Below are 19,517 nucleotides of genomic sequence, written 5' to 3' on the forward strand. Positions count from 1 at the left end.
TGCTTCCAATATCAGCTTTATCATATTTATGTTCATAACTGGAAAAATGATGCAACTGTCCAAAGTAGCATTAGATATTGTGTATCCCTACTCATAAAACCTTTTGTGTCTTTATATTTGTGCTAGTTTCAGCAGCATTTCCACAAAAGCAAACAAAATCATTACCATGGTAATTCCACAAGCATATTTGTCTTCGTAATGAACATGACTCTCTAATATATTTGCCTGGCAGTAAAGCCCACCAATCCTTGTGGATACATAAACCCACCCACCCACACACACACACAGATGATGGATGACCTCAGCAGCCTAACGCACTTGCCCTGGAGTGAAGAGAACAGAGCTCACATCTGCGATGACTCATTAAATACATCCCCCCACCCCTCCATGCTGTCACAACGCCATCCTTATGCCATGCGTTATCGTACACAACACAAACACACAAGCACTAGTGCACAAGCTCACTATGTTGTCATTCTGCATTGTGAAAAAGAGCCTGTACAGACAAACACAACAAAACGTTAATGTCCTTAGTCATAATACCGAGACACTCAGCCTTTTATTTTCACAATAAACAATAGATCAATCATGTCCAACATTCACACACATTAGACTAGACTGGGAACCCCTTCAAATCCAGATAGAAGCCTCTCATGTGGACACACACTCACTCTTCTTATACACACACACGCACAAACAGAAGCTCAGATGAATGCTTTACCCCTCTAGAGTACGGGATCAGTCATGTGTGTGGATTATTTATGCCGTAAGGAGATTATCTTTAACTCATTAAACAGACCCACTTTCAAACACTATGATACAGAAGCCCCCCTTCTCAACCCTGATGCCCATACACAGCCAAAAACATCATAAGGAGGAAAGCCGTTTGTCTTACTTCAGTGCAGACATCCTCTTGTTGGTCTGGCAGATTAAGATGGTAATGTGACCCCTGAAGAATATTTTCAAAAACACATTTTTATGAAATGACTTTCACTGTGATCCTTCGGCTTAAAGCATCATTTAGCTTGGCGTCGTTTGGAAAGTGTCACTAGATTATGCTGCATGTCTTAATGTGTAAGACCTGACACCAGATAGGTGACGCTCATTAAGAGCTAGATAAAGATTCCATTGAATTTGAGCATTAAATATTTGGAAAGTAGAAATGCTGAAAATGCTGAAATAGAAATTCTGTTGTCAAATGCTGGGATCATAAGAGTCAATTGTTTGGAAATTGGACTTCACTGGTCGCACTGTATGTTTTTGATACACTAAAAAAAAGAATAGGCGGAAGAAAGATTTGTGTGAAAATCAGAATTTACTGGTCACGATGTATGTGCTTGATGTTCCAAAAAGAACCCTCTCAAAAGAGTCGTTTTCTAAATTATCAGACTCCACTGGTCATGCTGTAAGTTTTCAATTCACTAAAAAGAACCGGCGCAAGAGTCATTTGCAAGAAACCTGCATGTGTGTGTTTATCATGCATGTGTTTGATTCCCTAATAAAAGGGCTCATAAAAATGACTCACTCGCATATCAGACTTTACTAATCGCACTGTATGATTTTTGCTAATCAATAATGCAGGAAACACTTTTGAGTATTTTAACGTTTCGTCCACATTGGTGGACGATTGCATGTACATGAACCGTTACTGGAACTGAACTTCATGAAATCATTTGGGTCTGGTATTTTTTAACATGCTTTCCCAGCACTAATAATGGGTTTTTAATTTTGAGTGAACTTTTCCTTTCATAAACACTGATTAAATATGAAAAATAACCTCGTTTTAATATACAAAGAGACAGAAAAGACTAGAAAGAGTCTTTTTTTCTTACACAACAATTGCGGAGAACAACGGCACATTAGACACACTCTGTCTTGCATTCACCTAGGGATGCATGCAGGTTAAAGCAATTTCCTTGGCTGTGATATCACACCTCAGTGCTGCTCTCAGCTGTGAAGAGAATGTGAGAAAAATACATCATGAAAGTGAGGAAAAGAAAAGAGAGAAAATCAATCAAAAGAAATGACAGCGTATATGGGTCTCAGACATCTGAGTCACTTTTGATGAGTTGAGTTGAGTGAGCATCTTTACTTGAGCGTGACACACACACACACACACTTCTCATACAGACACATAATTTGTCTCAGTGCATGGATGCTTCCAAACAGCTCCCATGAATCATGCGAAAGTTTAATGACACCCACATAAACACACACTCCTGGCCCATGCTGGGGGATGGGGACCCAAAATGACATCACCCTGAGAGACAGGGGGCTTTGTTTGGTTACTGTCACTCCACAAAGACGCCAGAGGGGGAGGCCCCACCTCGCCTATGTGCATCTCTAATACATAACAAAGGATGAGAGAAGAGATACTGCTAAATATGCAGAGACTGCCAACTTAAAGCATTAAAAATGCACTGGTGACAAAAGCTTTAAAAGATGGTTTGCTAATTGTGCAGACTTTGTGAGTTTTAAATGTGTGTCAGATTTAGGGCAGTATAACTTTTAGGGCTTTTTCTGGGTTTTTCAGTCTTTCTGGATCCAAAGCTACATTTGCTACATGCTACATTTTTTTTTCTTCTATTCATTTATAAACAGAAATGTGCACAAATCTTACATAACTGCACAAATCAGAACCAAAACAAAAAGGAACTAGATGTTGATCAGAAAAAGAATAAGAATCTTTAAGCAAACAAGGCCCATCCTACATAGTGTTTACTGCATGACATCTTGGAATGCATTTGGGCTTGTGACTCTAAAAGAATCTGTGACGCGTGTCAGGTTTGTGCAGGTCATCTGCGGCCTGAAGCCATAAATCAGGTCACATTTCAGTGAACTCAGATGCAGCGTACAAACACATTCAGCCACGTGATCAGCTTCCTTCAAGTGCTGTGGGAAAGCATTGCTGCGAGTGTGTTTGTAAACACTGTACCAGTCTGACTGGAAATATATCAAGGCTTGTTGTCTAGCCAAAAAAAAAAAAAAAAAAAAAAGAACAATTTAAAAGGGACTCTTCAGAACCTAAGGCCCACATTTGGCTAGTCTATGCAAGTCACTGCTGCTCCAGAGAGACAGAATAAGACAGATTCCATCTATAACAGATGAAGAGAGATGAGGTCAGCTGGAGAGGAGGGAAGAGGGTTTGCTTTATGCATGTAGGTTGCTGTCAGTGAAAGAGTGGGAATGGCTAAATAAACAAGAGGAGAGGGCTGAAAAAACACCTTTAATAGTATAAATCTTGATTTTTAGATTGTTTGAAAATGTGGATTGTGCTTTCCTGTGCTAAATGATAGCAAGGTGTTGCTAAGTGGTTGCTAAGGTGATATTTAGGGTGTTCCGGTTGTTGCTTACAGTAAAAAAAAAAAAAAGCCAGCTGCAAAGTCTCTTTAATATTTTGGTCTCAACATGGCTTTTCACATGACGTTTAACCCTATCGTCATTCTAAAGCCCACTTTTAGCCCAGGGTAGAGGGACGTTTCACACTTGTTATTTAGAAGCAGGGTTATGACACCCTGCTCGGAAGAAGGCCAAACTTGTGCAGTGTGAAACAATGCGGCGCTAGAATGATATGGCTGCATGCTTAGCAACAGACACTCAATTGCGTGCCTCATATTTATATGCATTGGACAGTCACAGAAATCCTGTAAGTTGAATAAACAGTAGTTTTCGTGTTTGAGGTGAAAATAGTCGCATGGTGACAGAAAAGGCGTCAGCTGAATTTAAGAAGAGACCTTTTCTTTCTTATGGAAGGCAGACAGGGCTAAAAGTCTTTAAATGGAACGTGTAAAATTTGACAATGTCAACACACTGTTCGTCTGTATTAATGGGGGGAATTTGGATGTGTTTCTTTTGTATGTGTAGACACGCACATACTGGCCTGGTTAAGACACCAGTTTTCTCCACGTTTCTTTAGTATGTGTAAAGACGCACAATTTTACTGTGTTAAGATGACAAATTTAAACATGTCTCTCAAAACACACATTCTGAATGCGTAATACTTTTTAAAGCATATATAACTCCATAATTTCCCACAAAATAACCCTACCTATATCTTTCTGCACAATAGCAAAACATATATCTACTGACTTTTCCACCTGAGAAAGAATGTTGAGCTAAACTACTAAAAAGGACATGACAAATCATAAGACTGACTTCATGTCTGCTGTTTGCATACATGCATATAAGTGTACCATTATGACACCCTCACTGAATAAACATGGTGTCTGATGTGGTGTATATGTATATACCAATGTAACCTCATGTGCAGATATAATCTCAAATACAGCAACTTCATTGGCTGCTGTGCATGTTGTTGAATTAACGCAGACAAACAGTGCATGCTGACATGGTCAGATTTAAAGACTTTTGGCCATATCAGCCTTCCATACATTCTTACATTTACAGTAAGAAAAGTCCATTCAGGTAAAAACTTGACCGTACAGTCAGCAAAATAATATGAGTATGCGCAATGCTAGAGTATGCACATGCAGCGTTCATCCAATCAATGACAATGACAACGCAAATACGCAAATAAGAACATTAGCCAGGACTAATTGTTAACCCTATAAAGTATGAATAGTGTGAAATGTGAAACAAAATAACCCAGGATTTTGTTTCATCCAGGGTTTAGAATGACTAGTGTGAAAAGTGTGAAAAGACTTTTTGTGTGTTGGGTCCCTCCTTCAATACAAATGTAGGATCATGCAAAATGTAAAAATCATGCTAGAGCATTTTTCCTCAACAAGCCGTACAATCTGAGGTAAGTTGTAAATCTCAAGTCTAATACAAAAGTTTATCAGTTTAAAACAAATCCCCATTCGTTAATATGACAAATAGTAGTTAGGCTGTTTTATTCATACATGCACCCTGGGAAACTAAGGTTGAAATAAGAAATCTGATAATACAAAACCCTCCACTTCCTGTTTCACCCTTTCAGCAGTGACAGGACTGTTACTCACCAATTCACGTTTTGCAACATGAACCTGTAAACAATGGTGTAAGTATGCTCTACCCAACGTGCTTCACAAAAGAGTCAATGCACTAGACTAAATACTTCTGTAAGTACGTCAGTGAGACTATGAGCAGTTTCACTGTTCCTTTCAAGTGTTGTGCATTAATAATCATCACATTATGATGACTCAAGAAGTCAAGAAGATGCATGCAGCATTCCAGCAGTAGGATCCTCACTTGATAATTTGATCATTTATAGTATAATTGGTGCACCAAACTGAGTCACTTTGCAAGTGAGATTGGTTTGGCGAGGCAGCTGATGGCCTTAAGAAGCCAAGTCTGAATACAGAAGCACTCAGAAGTGAGTTTCACACTCTGGTAAAGGCCATGGGTTACTCTGAACTGAGACTATTTATAGTCTTCTAGCGAAGACAAAGCTTTTCAAGTTGATAACTTTATGTACATGTACAGTACAAGGCAAAGGTTTAGAAACACTTGCTAATTCTTTTGTTACTGTTTTCCACAGCTTAGAACAATAGATCATCCACCTATGAAATAACACAAACTTGTGTGAATTTTGTAGTTAAAATGTTTTTTAAAAATGTAAGATACATTAGCGATTATTTTAATGATTTCACAAAAGCATCATAAACTGTACATCAATATGGTAATATGTTGTTATAGGCCAGGCGACAATAAATTCAACATTCAGTATATGAACCAGTCTCTGTCCACAAAAGGGTTAAAGACCCCTGTTTTAGATTAAAACAACAGTATTTATTAATATTTTGAATTGGCTCAATTAATCAGAATGACTTTAAAATTTTAATGTACAATTAAACGCTGATTGAGAGGTCCAACATTTTGACTACCTTACAACTCATTTGAGAACATTAATATAATTAAGTAAATAATCAATCGATCAAGCTGAACTATAGCTGAAGAGGGTAAATATATAAGAATGAAGATTTTAGTTTTAGTGTGGAGTCCCAGTAAGAGAAGAGTGACAGTGCAGCAGTGAAGAATCAAGACATTAGTTCCCCCAAGTGGACATTTTAAAGCACTGACAGGGAAAGTTAAACCTGACCTCATTTTTCTGCCACGGAAGTCTATTGGTTTGGTTTCACATTTTACTGCTGAAATAATCTATAATTAAGTTTTTCTCGTGCATTTTAAGACCGGCTATGCATGTTTACTGGTGAACATAAGCAATTTAAGCCTCCTGAATTTGCAGGCACGTTATGCACGTTTTTTATTCCTCTAAATAACAGTTGAAAACGCGGCAATGCCTCGTTAACGACAATAAATCCAAAGCTAAATGTCAAATGAACTCAAAGAATACCAAAATTACGGCTGCAGCACGTCTGACTAGCTCTCGAGCTGCAGTGCAAGTGTGAGGAGCGCTGCTATATACGAGTTGGAGCGGCAGCAGCGGTGCGTTCCGCCGCATCAGTCACTCGCTCTTGGCAGGGTTGCATGCGGCAGAAGGAGAGGCTTCGCTTTTGGCAAAGTCAGAGTTTAGCACACAACTACAGGCGGCATTCTCTGTGCTTACAGTCTAGAATGCTTTTCACCACTACCGATATTTCTCATATTTCAAGTCTTTGCAAAATTAAGACATATTTGAAAAATTAAGCAAAATAGAGACATTTATCAGATGCGAGAGCTGAACAAAAGACAAAGGACATGAAGCAACAGGGCCAAAAATTAATTAGAAAAAAAAAATAAAATTACAGTACAATTAAATTGATAATTGTTACAGACGATATGGATGATATTAAATCTAAAATCATTGTCAAAAAAAGTTACAGAAAAAAAAAAAAGTTTTTTACTATTTAGAAATGACTTAATAAAAATCATTTGAAAATGTACAAGTAAATGTAGGCATCACATCACTGTAATACACAGAATAACAAATTAAAATTAGCTAAAGATGACACCCTAACAATATTATTAAATTATGATGAAGGGAATCGAAATGCAAAAATAAAACGAAATTGGCATCCATATTTAAATATACAATGTCAATCAGTGTGTGTGTACGCATGCATATACACGCATACAAAAAAAAAGGACAAGTCAAATGTTATATTCAGTTCCTGTTTAATTTCATCTCCTGACATTACTCCCCAAAATAAAACGAAATAAAATGAAACGCTTTTAATATTATTCAAACAACTATGAAACATAAGCCCTCACAGTGTTGTCAGGTCTAATCAAACAAAAACAGATATGTCAAACCAATTAACTCTTTAAGGCATAGAAAGTAATACAACATCTTCTAATAGTCTTTATGAGGCATGTCTAAACAACGCTGGGAACGACAACATCTCAGTTATACTCTTAGATTTTTTTTTCCGACGGAAACAATCATAAAGGGAACAATTGAAAGATGCATCCATAGCACTCCCACAGTGGGGCAAAGAATAACAGCTCACAGCCAAGGTTGCCATCTAGAATTGCTTTCACAATGAAATATATCTATAAAATCATGCATGCCTGTACAGTGTGCCTGAAAAAAAAAAATTGCAACCATAAAAAAAAAAAAAAAACCTTGAATTGCAAATTAATTTTAGAAATTAAATTCAAAAATGAAAGAGGCCTAGGCTAGATTTCCCTGCTGACTTTGTTCATATTGACAGCATTTCATAAATGACTAGTTCTTAGTATTATTTGTTAAACCACTGGCTTCAATATACTTTAATATGTACACTTACAATAGAAAGCTAATCAAGCGAGTTACACTGTCAAGTAGGTCAGTATCTGGCAAGGTTAATGGTTCGCTTTGATAGGATTACAGTATTGAATTCAACACAGCACAGTGTCAAAAGATACAAGGGACAGCGGGACAGACGAAGAGGGACAGCGGGGTTCAGCCCCAGTCTGAAATGGGACTAGCACCATCACGACAGGTTAAGCAGTTAGAAAGTTACAGTGCTCTTAAACGGAAAAAACATGCAAAAAGGGTGTTAATATGACCCGAAAAGGTCTTCGATTTGTGCATTTGAAGGTCATTACCATGTATGACAGCCATCTGCTGGCTTCATTGCTCCATTCTAAGCATCTAACCTTTAAAACAGGAGACCGTGAGTCCAGAATTAAAAAATGCGGGTCCATCTTTTCACATACTCAAGTTCGTCTTAGTGCTTTTCTCCTTTTATTTGGCCAACAGAATAAAAGGAGATTTAAAACAAACTCGATTCAAAAGTCCAGCAGCCTCAAACTATTTCAATTCTCGTCTGTCAGTAGAGACATCAGAGATACAGGAGCTGCTTAGAGAAAAATAAAAACATCTCGCTGTTTAAGACTGCACATTTAATTCCTAGCTAATGGTAAAACACTTCGCTGGTTATGCATGGAGATACCACAGACAGGAGCGACCCGCAAACAGAACCTTGCATGAAGACAGTAGACCTAAAAAAGGCATAACGAATACACAAACAGTATTAATAGAAAACAAAAACTAAAGTTAAATCCTAAATGGTGAATTCAATTTATACAGAAGCGGTGCTGGTCCTGACACACAGCCTCCTCGCCCTCCATCAGCTAGGAGCGAATCTCCTCCGCGGGCTTTCTGCTCTGGTCCTGACGGAGGGGGAAAGGTCAAACCACAAATCAGCTGTTAATAATCTCTACAGATATCATGTACATTGTCAGTCCTTCCTTTCATACTTTAAAAAGGTAAAAACAAATGGATTAGCCGTACCCTGCTCCTAGAGAGCTTGTTAGAGGTACAATTCTGACCAAACCAATATGGTACTGATATTCTGTGCATCCCCACTTTTCAAAAAACCTGCCTGATGTCTCCTGGCTGAATATAATGAATGATGTAATGTTTAATGTGCGGTTACCTCAGGAGGGGGAGGTCTGACTGTAACGGGGTGAGAGGAACGCCGGGGCGGGGAGCGTTTGGGCTGAACTTGCTGCTGTACCGTGTCGTAGTACGTCACACCACCGTAGACCTGTGACTGCGCCTGGAGAGAGATGCACAGAAGGAAGTCAAGCATGTACAGACGCTCAAAAACAGTGATACTCACTACTGAAGTGCGTCACAGGATACAGATAGCACTTATGTAGAGTCAGACAGACTCACCTGGGGATTGGGGTACATTGGAGGTAGCGTAGCTCCAGCAGGGTATGGGTAGTTGGTGTTCCCAAAGGTCATGACACCTGGCGGGGGGTAGAAGGGTGGGGGTAGCAGCTGCTGTGGAGGCGGTTGCCCAGGTGAGATAGAAACGGGTGGGGCGGCGTATAGAGCCGGATTGGGCAAGGGTCCTCCTGACTGGTGTGGGTGTAAACCTGAAACAAAATATTTAACAGGTTAATGTTGATGTGACATCTGGAGTGATCACAAGAAAACTGAAGTAGCAGCAGATATTTACATCTGTATTGCGATGTACATCTGAAAGCAATGGATTAATCAAAAAAAATAATCATAATTAGGGTGGGAACTTTGTTTTATCCATTGTTTATTAGATGGAGGGAGATCTGAATGCAGGCTTGTAGTCAATTGCAGTAAAAAGTCCTATATTTTTAATACAAATGAGCCAAGTTTATTTTATTTATTTTTAAAATGCAAAATGCATGGACGAATTGATCCCAATAAAATCAATTACATGCATTTAGACAATAGAATGGGTTAATTTTTCATGCTGACATTAAGTGCAATCATACCTGCAATCTCCAGACCAGTGAAAAAGGTAAGGGGTGGGTGGATTTTTTTATTTTTTTTTATTCAAAGAATTTCTTGTAATTAGCAGTTGAAATAGTGTCTGAAATTCTAATATTAGAATAAACCATTCTTTTGAAACAACAACGTCTATGATAAAATCTGAACCGCAAAATCTATATATATATATATATATATATATATATATATATATATATATATATATATATATATATATATATATATATATATATATATATATATATATATATATAACAATTATTATAAAAATAAATAAATAGTTCAACTAAGTTTCGACCAAAAAAAAAAAAAAAAAAAAAAAAGCTTTATAAAATGATAAACCTCACATTTCTTCTGATTTTTGCGGCCTAAAATGACTGATTTTTGCTGCGGCATTTCTCAAAATTTGCAGTGATATTTGCGACATTTCTTATTGTTTTGCAGTGAAAATATACCACAGACAACATTCTTCTAACACTGTTATGACTTTTCTGACTTCGAGGAACATTGTAGGGCTCCAGACTAACATTTGAGAAAAACCAGCACCAGTGCCATTAAGTTCTCCAGAAGGTGGCACCAGCACCTGACAGTAAAGCACTCACCCTAATCACACATGTACATCTCAGAGATGTCTATTTGATGTCTGCATTTACATATGCAAGATGTATTTTTATAAGTGTTTGCTTTCCTTCATAATGAAACTTTTAGCTTTATAAATGGAGGCAACCTATGAAGGATGAACAAATATCGCGCTGTGTAGCCCAAACGAGTAGCACGGGTTCGTTTCACTTTCGGTTCTTTTATCCAGCGTAGCTCTTGTAAACCGGTCATGATGAGGACGCAAGGCTGAGAAACATTGATTGTACTTTGAGTATCTTTTGTTTGATCACTAAAAGTTTTTTCATTTTTGCACCCCATATCATTTTTAAACAGTTTATTATTTGAATTTTAGGAGAGAGAAAAAAAAAAAAAAAAAAAAAAAAAAAAAAAAAAAAAAAAAAAAATCACACAGACTATCGGGAACTATGATTATGTGGCCGTTCATCTACCACTTCAACAAGAAGTCCGCAAACATTCACAGCTCTCACCTGGGTGTCCGGGGTGGGTGGGGTGTGGCAGGTGCATCTCCGGCTGAACAAGCATGCCTTGAGGGGGCAGAGCCGCTGGACTGTCGCCGTGTGTGTAGATTGGTCCCTGGAACGACACTGCATTTGGAAACGCAAGTTATTATCTTGGATGTTCGAAAAATAAATATAAAAATAAATGTAATTTCCTAAATTAACAGCTCCTGAGTATTCTAATGAAGGAATAACTATAAGTTTAACTATTCAGTAGGTGATTTTAGGACATTCCCATGACCCATTTAACTTAAATCTGCCCTCTATGGGCCAGAAGCAGTACTGCACTCACTGGGTTCATAAAAATGGCCCTCCATGACTCCTATGTGCATGGGTGCAGGCTCTGGAACTGGCCTCTGGCGCTGTGATGAATACCGCTTAGCCCGGCCACCACCAACACCCTGATAACAAAAAATAACTGCTGAAACACAAGGTTGTAGCTTACAGCTATGGTCAGCAAATTCATAGACATTTCATACTTTTAAGATAGTGTTAAAGTCATGATGAAACTGTGGAAGCAACAGAGCTTTTCATCCACATTGTGATGTACATCAGAGTTTAACAGATTTTCAAAAAATAAAATGAAAAATTCAGGATGGCGATGCTTCAGTTGTTTAGCTTTGAGATGTGGGCACTGCACTCTAAATCAGAAGCTACAATACAAGTCGCTTTGGAATATAAATCACTGCACAATTCAGATGATAAAAAAATAGATATACATTTCAGAAAATAAAGTACATGAATAAATCATTCACAATAAGATCTAAACTTGCATTGGGAAAATAGTTAGGGTGATTTTTCACTTTTATAATTCAGTATTTTGGATTTTTCTGATCTATATGGGCAATTAATGATGGACCGGTTGACTCACAATATCCTCCATGTTTCCATACTGTGGAGGCCCTCCTGCCATGTGCATTGAGCTACGAATGCCTGTCGGAGACAAAAATGCAGGAAATATAAACCAACCTTTCAAAAAAAAAAAAAAAAAAGTTTGTAAAAATTATTTACACAAAGATTAGGTATTACCTCTCATCTCAGCCTGCAAGTAGGAGGGAGGGTTTTGGGCCCAGTTCTGTCCAGCCAGGCTGAGTCGGGCCAGGTCCTGGTCGAGCCCTGTGAGTCCACCTTGTGTTCCAGCATCACTCTGCTCTTGCCACGACTCACTCTTTGCTGCCGGCGGGGTTTGCTGGGCTGCGGGTGAAGAGTCATCTAACGACGCCTGCTTACCGAGATCAGACGGTCGCGTTCGCGTCGCCCTCCGCGCAAGAGAGTACGATTTCTTTTCCACCGGCCTCTCTTGAGGAGACGATTCTCGCACCTGACTGGCTGCACTGCCCCCTTCCATCGCTGGGCCAGACTCTTGTTTCCGTGGAGACGGAACCCTCTCTCTCTCCGTCCTGTAGTGGTGAGCGGTATATGTAGTTGTCGCTGTTGGAATCTCACCCTCCTCCTCTTCTTCCTCACTGCGGATGTCCTCCACCACCATGGCTGGGCTACGGTCAGCGTGAACAGCATGTGAACCACGGCCCCTGAGCCTCAGGCCCCTCTCACCCTCTACAGGCTGGGGCCGCACTCCTCGAGGTGGTGGGCCGTCTAGACTGGGCTTCGAGTGTCTCTGTCCTTCTGTCCTGTGGGGGGCCGACAGGGCTCGACTACTTTGGAAGCTGTGCTGTGGAGGCTGGGTCGAGGGTCGGCCGAAGGGTTTGGTTGCTGCAGGGGGACCAGGAGGTGGGCCTGACTGCAGGGTAACAGACTGAGCGGTATTGCGATGACCAGGTGGAGGCGCCTGCCACGTTGTACGCACTGACTTTTCAGCTTCACGATGTCGCCTAGGCTCCCGACTGGGTGAACCAGCATGTCTGCAAAGAAACAAGAGATATTAGTGAACAACCCATCGTGCATTTGGCCAATAAAAACTTCTAGAAAGTAGTATGATCAATAAAAAATTAAGATACATTGCTGGTCAAACATTTGGGGTCAGTAATTTTTTTTAGCGTTTATGAAAAGTCTTTTATCCTCACTAATATGCTTGATTTTGGTCAAAAAAAAAAAAAAAACACAGTAGAAAGCATAACATTGTGAAAATTGTAAAACAGAAAAGCCTTCAGTGTCACATGATCCTTCAGAAATCATTTTTAAATGCTTACTCAGTTTGTACTTAAACACATCTTTTATTATCAGTGTTAAAAACAGTTGTGCTGCTTAATTTTGTGGAAACCATTACAGATTAAATTCACAAGAATAGTATTTATTTGAAATGCAACTTTTTAAATGTATAAATGTCTTTACCGTTACATCAGTTTAATGCATATTAAATGAAACTACATGCTTAAAGAATAAATAAATCTTTAAGAATGTTTCTTACTGACCACAAACTTTAAATTATGCATATAAAACAATAATATTAATAATAATAGTAATAAAACATCTACAATTTATGTTACATAATTCACTTTTTATATACACTTTTATAAGTTTATATTGTTTTCTATGCATCATCAAATTTAACTTAATGACTTATGTATTGAAAAAAGTAAGAAAAGGGAGGAAACAGTTCAAAACACTTAAAATGGTTCAATATAGCTGATTATCAACCTAGATAATTTGTCAATCCATCACTAGGACATATTTGTGTATGCATTTAAGTACATGTTATATTTTACCAACAGCACTCAATACCAGACTGCAAAGAAACAAACATGGGCCTCACCTGGGTTTTCGGGAGCGGTACGATCGTCCATCACTCGGCCCAGTGCTGTTGCGGATGTCATAGCCATAAGAAGCAATTAGCTCTTCGCGTGATTTTGGCGCCTGCTCCTCTTCACGGAACTTGTCATGTTCCCAACGGCCCTCGTCCTTCCACAACTTCCTGTGCCTGCCTTTAGGCCTGATGACAGATGGACAAACAGAAAAAGGGGGAGGAAGAGAGACAGCGAAATGAAACACATGGTGATGTGTCAGACTCAACACCTGAAACTTATCTTCAACTAATTAAAATATGATTGTATAGTTGTAAAGGGAGTTTTCCCTGAATGAAAAACCTCCACGCCTCTCACCTCTCCTCCTCTGTAGCCTGGCCTCTCACGTCATGCTCAAAGAAAAGGCCTTTCCGGGGGATGTAGGCTGGATTCTTCCGGTCCTCATCATCATCCAGCTTGCTGCCCGATTTATTCTCAGGGTCCTCGGTGCTTTCCTGTAAACATGTAGAGGTCTCAACTTCAGTTTTGGCCTAAAAAAAGATTTACAATTAAAACACAACTGGCAGTGTGATTTAGCATCGTCTTAGTCCAGAATGTGTCACTGTGGCCAACTGCTTTAAATCAAAGGATTATTTTAATTACTGTTTTAATTCAAATAAAGTATTTTCACCAAACTAAAGTGTTTAAATATCATTCCCGCCACACAAGCTGAACCAGGGCCCTGTTCTTCCATACCTGTCCGTCCCCACTCTGTCGCTCCCCAGCGAGATTCCCCTTCTCATCAGCTTTAACTTCCTTGCCCCCTTCATCTCTCTGCTCCTCTTCTCCAAGCTCTTCTGTCGGGGCATCTGCAGCGGGCTCGGGTTCTGCTGCAGGACGTGAGGCCTCTTCGTCACTGATATGCTCTCCCTCCTCCTCCTCCTCTCCTCCCTGAAACAAGCGGCACCAAACAACAAACTGTCAGGTCCGAAAACACACAAACCAAAACTGATCACATCAAACTTCATTCCGAAAAACGCACACTAAAACATTTTAGAAACACAAAGGAATGCAGCTTTGTTGAACTCTAAAATTGCAGCACTATTTTACAGTGTCTTTGTTACGTTACATGTACTTACTATAGTAATAACAGTAAATTATGCATAATTAAAAGCAACTAACACTAAATAGACATGATGGTAATTAATATTACTCAGTACTTATTTGTATAATTGCACTGTAACAACAAGCACACCAAAAAATATAACCAAATATCAGCACATTTGATAAATTAAAAACAAGCTTTTTTCTGTCATCATAGAAAAATTAAAATGTAAGTGACAAAAAAAAAAAAAAAAAAAAAAAGCACAAACTACTAAAACTAAAATGAAAAAAGACAAAAAAACGGAATATAACAAAATAAAAAGCCAATTCAAAACATAAATGTTATGATAGTATATAAAAGTAAAAAATGGCAATATGAGAAAGACAGCCGTCAACTGATTTCAATACACCGCGTTCCAAATTATCATGCAAGTGACATATCAATAGGATTTTGGTACGATAAAGAGTCAGGTTTTTGTTTGTGTGGTTTTTCACGTCTTTTTAGATAACTGGTATCAATCTCAGACAGGTTTGGTCTTCTTAGGTCAATGGAAACCCTACTTAAAGAGCTTGTTCCACATTATTAAGCAAATCACAGTTCTCATGAAATATGGTGAGGAAGAAAGATCTTCTGATGATGAGAAGTATGAAACAATGCAATGTCTTGCAAAAGGCACCAAAACAAACAATATTTCATGAAAAGCAAATAGAAATTATGGAACTGTCAAAAGATTTATGAGTGACTTAGAGCACAGAAGATCTTGGTCAGATAAAGATTTATTAAGGAAAGTTTCTCTCAAACATATGAACTGTATTGTAATGGCAGCTGTAAAAGAGCCACTGCTGAGCAGCAGACAGATGTTTGAAGCTACTGGAGTCTCAAGATCCTCTCCATGCAGACTGACAGTTGTGTGTAAAGCTGCGTTTCAGTCACTGCTAACCAAACCTCACAAAGAGAAACCTGCACAGTGGCTGTACAAACACATGAAGACTTGTTTTTAAATCGTTTTATTCACTTACGAATGCTGCAGTACAGTGGATGGTCCAGATAAATGGATTTCTGATAGTTGATGAATGGCCATCTTGCTCCAATGAGACTGAGACATCAGCGAGAGGGCAGTGGGAGATGATTTGGGTTAAGATATTGGGAAGGGAGATGTAAGGTCATTTTAGGACTTCTGCAAGATATGTGGAGTTCATAACTGACCATTTCCTGCTGTGGTGTAAAATGAAGAATAGTGCTCTCGGAAATAAAAGGATTTTCACGCAGGACAACACACTATCCCATGCTGCATAAATACCATTGTATTTAAACAGTTTGAAAATGTGTTTCTGGTTTGAAAATGCAGGTTTCTCTTCGTGAGGATTGGTTAGCAGTGACTGAAACGCAGCTTTGCACACAACATTTACATATCATTATCGGCACAGCAAGACAAAGTATACATGGCATTACAAAACAAAAACATGTCCAACTTAAATAATATAAAGAAAAAAAAACATTCCTGTTAGGAAATCTCGTTTAAAGAGCATTTTGAATCTGTGAGGAGACTGTGCTTGTCTGCAGTGAATTAAAGCCAGATTTACGCAGGTCTGAAGTCTGAGGACGGCACAGAAAGGGTTGCTAGGACACCAGACACAGTGGAACATCAGCAGCCCACACAAGCCAGACTGAACCTGATGAGCTGAGAACTACGACAACTAGGGATGCAACGATTAACCGCGAGCCGGTCCAAACTCGATTCAGACATGTGAAGATTCAAATCGGTCGAGATGCCACACAAGTCAAAATACAACTGGAGCAGGAGTTTACTGAATGCATCTCTGAGGGGAACTAACCATCTTTTTTTAAAAAAAGTGCATGTGGTATTTTCTTTTCATCTTGCCTCTGAACAATGCATATTACAGTAGTGTTCATAAGAGCAGCTCTGCTTTATTTACAGCGGTAACCCAGGATACACTGCATCACTGCTGTTCATGAGCGCCACCTGCTGTCAGAGAGTCAATCTGCGTCTCGTTCAGCTCGTCTGCTGTTTCGTTCTGATAAGTTTTATGTAGTATAGTAGTTTCACAAAACTAAAGTCAGACCACTCTGTTTCTGCTTCAAATTTAGAAATTATACAATCTAATTTAGATTAAAAACTACTCGTGCTGCATGTATGCTGCATCTTTGTTTGGATCGTGATTAAAATCCAGTGGTTGCCTGTAATTTTAAATGGAAAGAGCTCAGATAAAGCCTTAAGTTTGTTCATATTAAGAGATTTCTCTTATTTGTGTAACTTACTTGTTTAATTTGGGGTTTGCTTTAAAATCTCAGTTTAGTTTTGTTATGCGTTTAATTTCACAAAGAAACGTCCAGCAATAGCCTTATAAAACAACACCTTTTTATTTACTGTATAATGTCTTCAACTCGATTCGTGAAATCAAAATCGTGGATTGAATCGTGAGTAGAGTCAATGGTTACATCCCTAACAACAACAACAACAACAACCCTGTTCAATTCCACCAAGCAACGCACCCCAGCTTTCTCTAACATGCCTGAATTACCTGATCATCCTGTAATCATCAAAAGGCTACTTGCAGAAGGAAGAAGAGCATCAAAGAGTGTGTTTAGCGCCTACTAAAATTAGATGAGGACTACAGATGCACTAACAGCATGGGGCTCGGCGTTGGCAGTACTCATAACGCCACGAGAGGGGAGCTACAATATTCTTGACACAATTTCAGCAAAAACCTTCACACAAAAACCTCCCCAGCGGAGTCCCGTCCAATTCAGTTCGAAATCGTTCCTCAGACAGGTCCATATGGAGCTTATCAACTAAATCAAACCATTTTTGAATTCCCAACAAGCCCCAGAAACGGCGTTGCCATAGAGACTCACCTCCGTGTGCGATCCGTTCTCCTCCAGATCAGCGCTGTCATAGTCCGACAGGACTGCTGAAGAACAGAAATCAGACATTTGAGCAAATCTGTTCACATTTCTGAGAGCAAATAACACATGAATACAGAGCTGCTCATCAAGAGCGACATAAACGTTCAGGCTTGGCTTTCAAAGATTGTCTTGAGTGACTTTATCAAGTCATAACTATTGAACCTGCTAGCAATCAAACATATTAAAATCACACATCTGCACTAAAATAGTTTGGCACAGGCATAATTTGGGTCTCTTTTGAAACTGAAGCCACAAAGACAGACAAAAGCGATAAAAATAAGCGCTCACCTTCTCCAACGCCATCTTCACTTTCCTAAACAGAAAGAGATCAGAATCAAATATCCGGCCGAGCAAGCACACGTAACAAACAAAGCCTCGTTTGAGAAGTAATGCTCAGAAACAACGAGTCAAGAAAAGCTAGCTTGTGTTGTGTGAACGCGTCACTATGTTTAAAACACTGAAGTTCCTCTTGGCGGTCAGCAGAGTGCTCTCTTCCCGTTGACAGATCAGATATCAAACACTCAGGACCTCAACGGGCATCTGGTTCGCTTCTCAAACGCCTAAATAATGACCAGCCCGACAGACTCATCTCTACACTCAGGAACTGGTTCCCCTTCAGGCAAGCGTCAGGGTCTCTCAGACCGGATTCTGGAGGTCCACCGCTGGTCTAGACTCTCGGGGGCTCAATAATCTGACACACACACCCATCTCAGCTCTTTGGGAGGCCTACTGAGCGGAGGAGTTGGGTGTAGGACAGAGGAGACGTCCCAAATGTGCGGGACAGGGGAGCCTCCGGGACCCTGATGGGGAGCCGCTGGGTTAGATGATGAAAGGCAAGACATTTTAGGGTCAAGGCCACAGTTATATGAAAGAAGAACCACAGACGCACCATGAATTTCAGTTCCCTGTGAAATAACTAGACGCCTGCTCCAGACTTGAACATTAATCTCAAGTGCTAGAGACAGACACAAAAGCGCACCTCACATCACATCTTGACCCGTGTTTAGGTGACACTGAGTCAGTGTTTAGCCCGTGTGAAACACTACCGCGCGCGCACACACTCAGATCGGCCGCGGTTATAAAAGCAGATTTATAGCCACACACTCACACACTCCGACTCAGCGTCGCTTTTGGCGCGGACGCGCTCCGCTGGCGATTCGACCGGCTCGGGGTCTCTTCCGCGAGGCTTCCGGCCGGCCGAGAGGGACCTCCCGCCCTCGGAGCCCGAAGCGGACTCGTCCCCCTCCTCACTGTCCTGAGAGGCGCGCCGTCTCCGTCGCCGCCGGTCCGCCATCTTAACTCTCAAGGAAGGGAGAGCGGATCTGCGCGGTGAATTATGGGGGATCGTGCGTTCGTCACATCCTCCTGTTCTCCGCTGCGTCAGAGGTGGCGCGCATGGTATTTATTCATCTGCGCGCTCAAGTCATACCATGACAGTAGAATAAAAAGATTTATATAGAAATTACCTTTTTTTTTTTCATTTGTTTTATATATATATATATATATATATATATATATATATATATATATATATATAATAGTAAATATATAAATAAATATATAAGATATTAGTATTGCGTGTGTGTGTGTGTGTTTGTGTGTACACTGCCGTTCCAAAGTTTGAGATCAGTATTTTTGGTCAAATAAATGCAGCCATGATGAACAGATCATACTTTTTTTTTTTTTTTTTTTAAACACATTAAAAATCTTACTAATCCAAAACTTTTGGGAAAAGTGATTTGGGACCATCACTTTTGGGATGGGTCATTATTTTTTTTACATTTTTTTCTTTGATGTGAGTACGATTGTAAATTATCGTGATATTAATAAGAAATTGCAGTACCACAGTACACTAATATTGTAATCATTCAGTACTTTTTTTGAGGTTAATAAATAAAAACAGTAACTAAATGTACCACGGTACTGGCATTATTTGGGCTGTTGACATGTAGTACCAGGGCAGTAGTAGTGAATTTTCATTACCATTGTATTTCCATTATTTTTGAGGTAAGTACAACAAAATACAGTACCATGCTCTTTTT

General features: G+C 39.4%; 1 protein-coding gene across 2 annotated transcripts; it reads right to left on the reverse strand.

The window, feature by feature from the left end:
* Positions 1-7,039: 7,039 nt before the first annotated feature.
* Positions 7,040-18,846, reverse strand: LOC109054795 (protein CASC3-like). 2 transcript variants are annotated; one of them, XM_042728243.1, is made up of 14 exons: positions 18,584-18,846; positions 17,764-17,788; positions 17,425-17,480; positions 14,199-14,393; positions 13,821-13,957; positions 13,475-13,651; positions 11,791-12,623; positions 11,633-11,694; positions 11,054-11,162; positions 10,732-10,848; positions 9,047-9,252; positions 8,805-8,927; positions 8,454-8,538; positions 7,040-8,367 (listed from the first exon to the last, which is right to left on the reverse strand). In XM_042728243.1, exons 1-13 carry the CDS (start codon positions 18,767-18,769, stop codon positions 8,500-8,502), a joined length of 2,265 nt encoding a protein of 754 aa, XP_042584177.1. In that variant the 5' UTR covers positions 18,770-18,846; the 3' UTR covers positions 7,040-8,367; positions 8,454-8,499. The 2 variants fall into 2 exon arrangements, with proteins under 2 accessions (XP_042584177.1, XP_042584169.1); XM_042728235.1 differs by having other exon boundaries at positions 7,040-8,538.
* Between the last annotated feature and the right edge of the window lie 671 nt (positions 18,847-19,517).

Source organism: Cyprinus carpio, chromosome A3 (genome assembly GCF_018340385.1).
Source record: "Cyprinus carpio isolate SPL01 chromosome A3, ASM1834038v1, whole genome shotgun sequence".
In the NCBI taxonomy this organism is placed as follows: domain Eukaryota; kingdom Metazoa; phylum Chordata; class Actinopteri; order Cypriniformes; family Cyprinidae; genus Cyprinus; species Cyprinus carpio.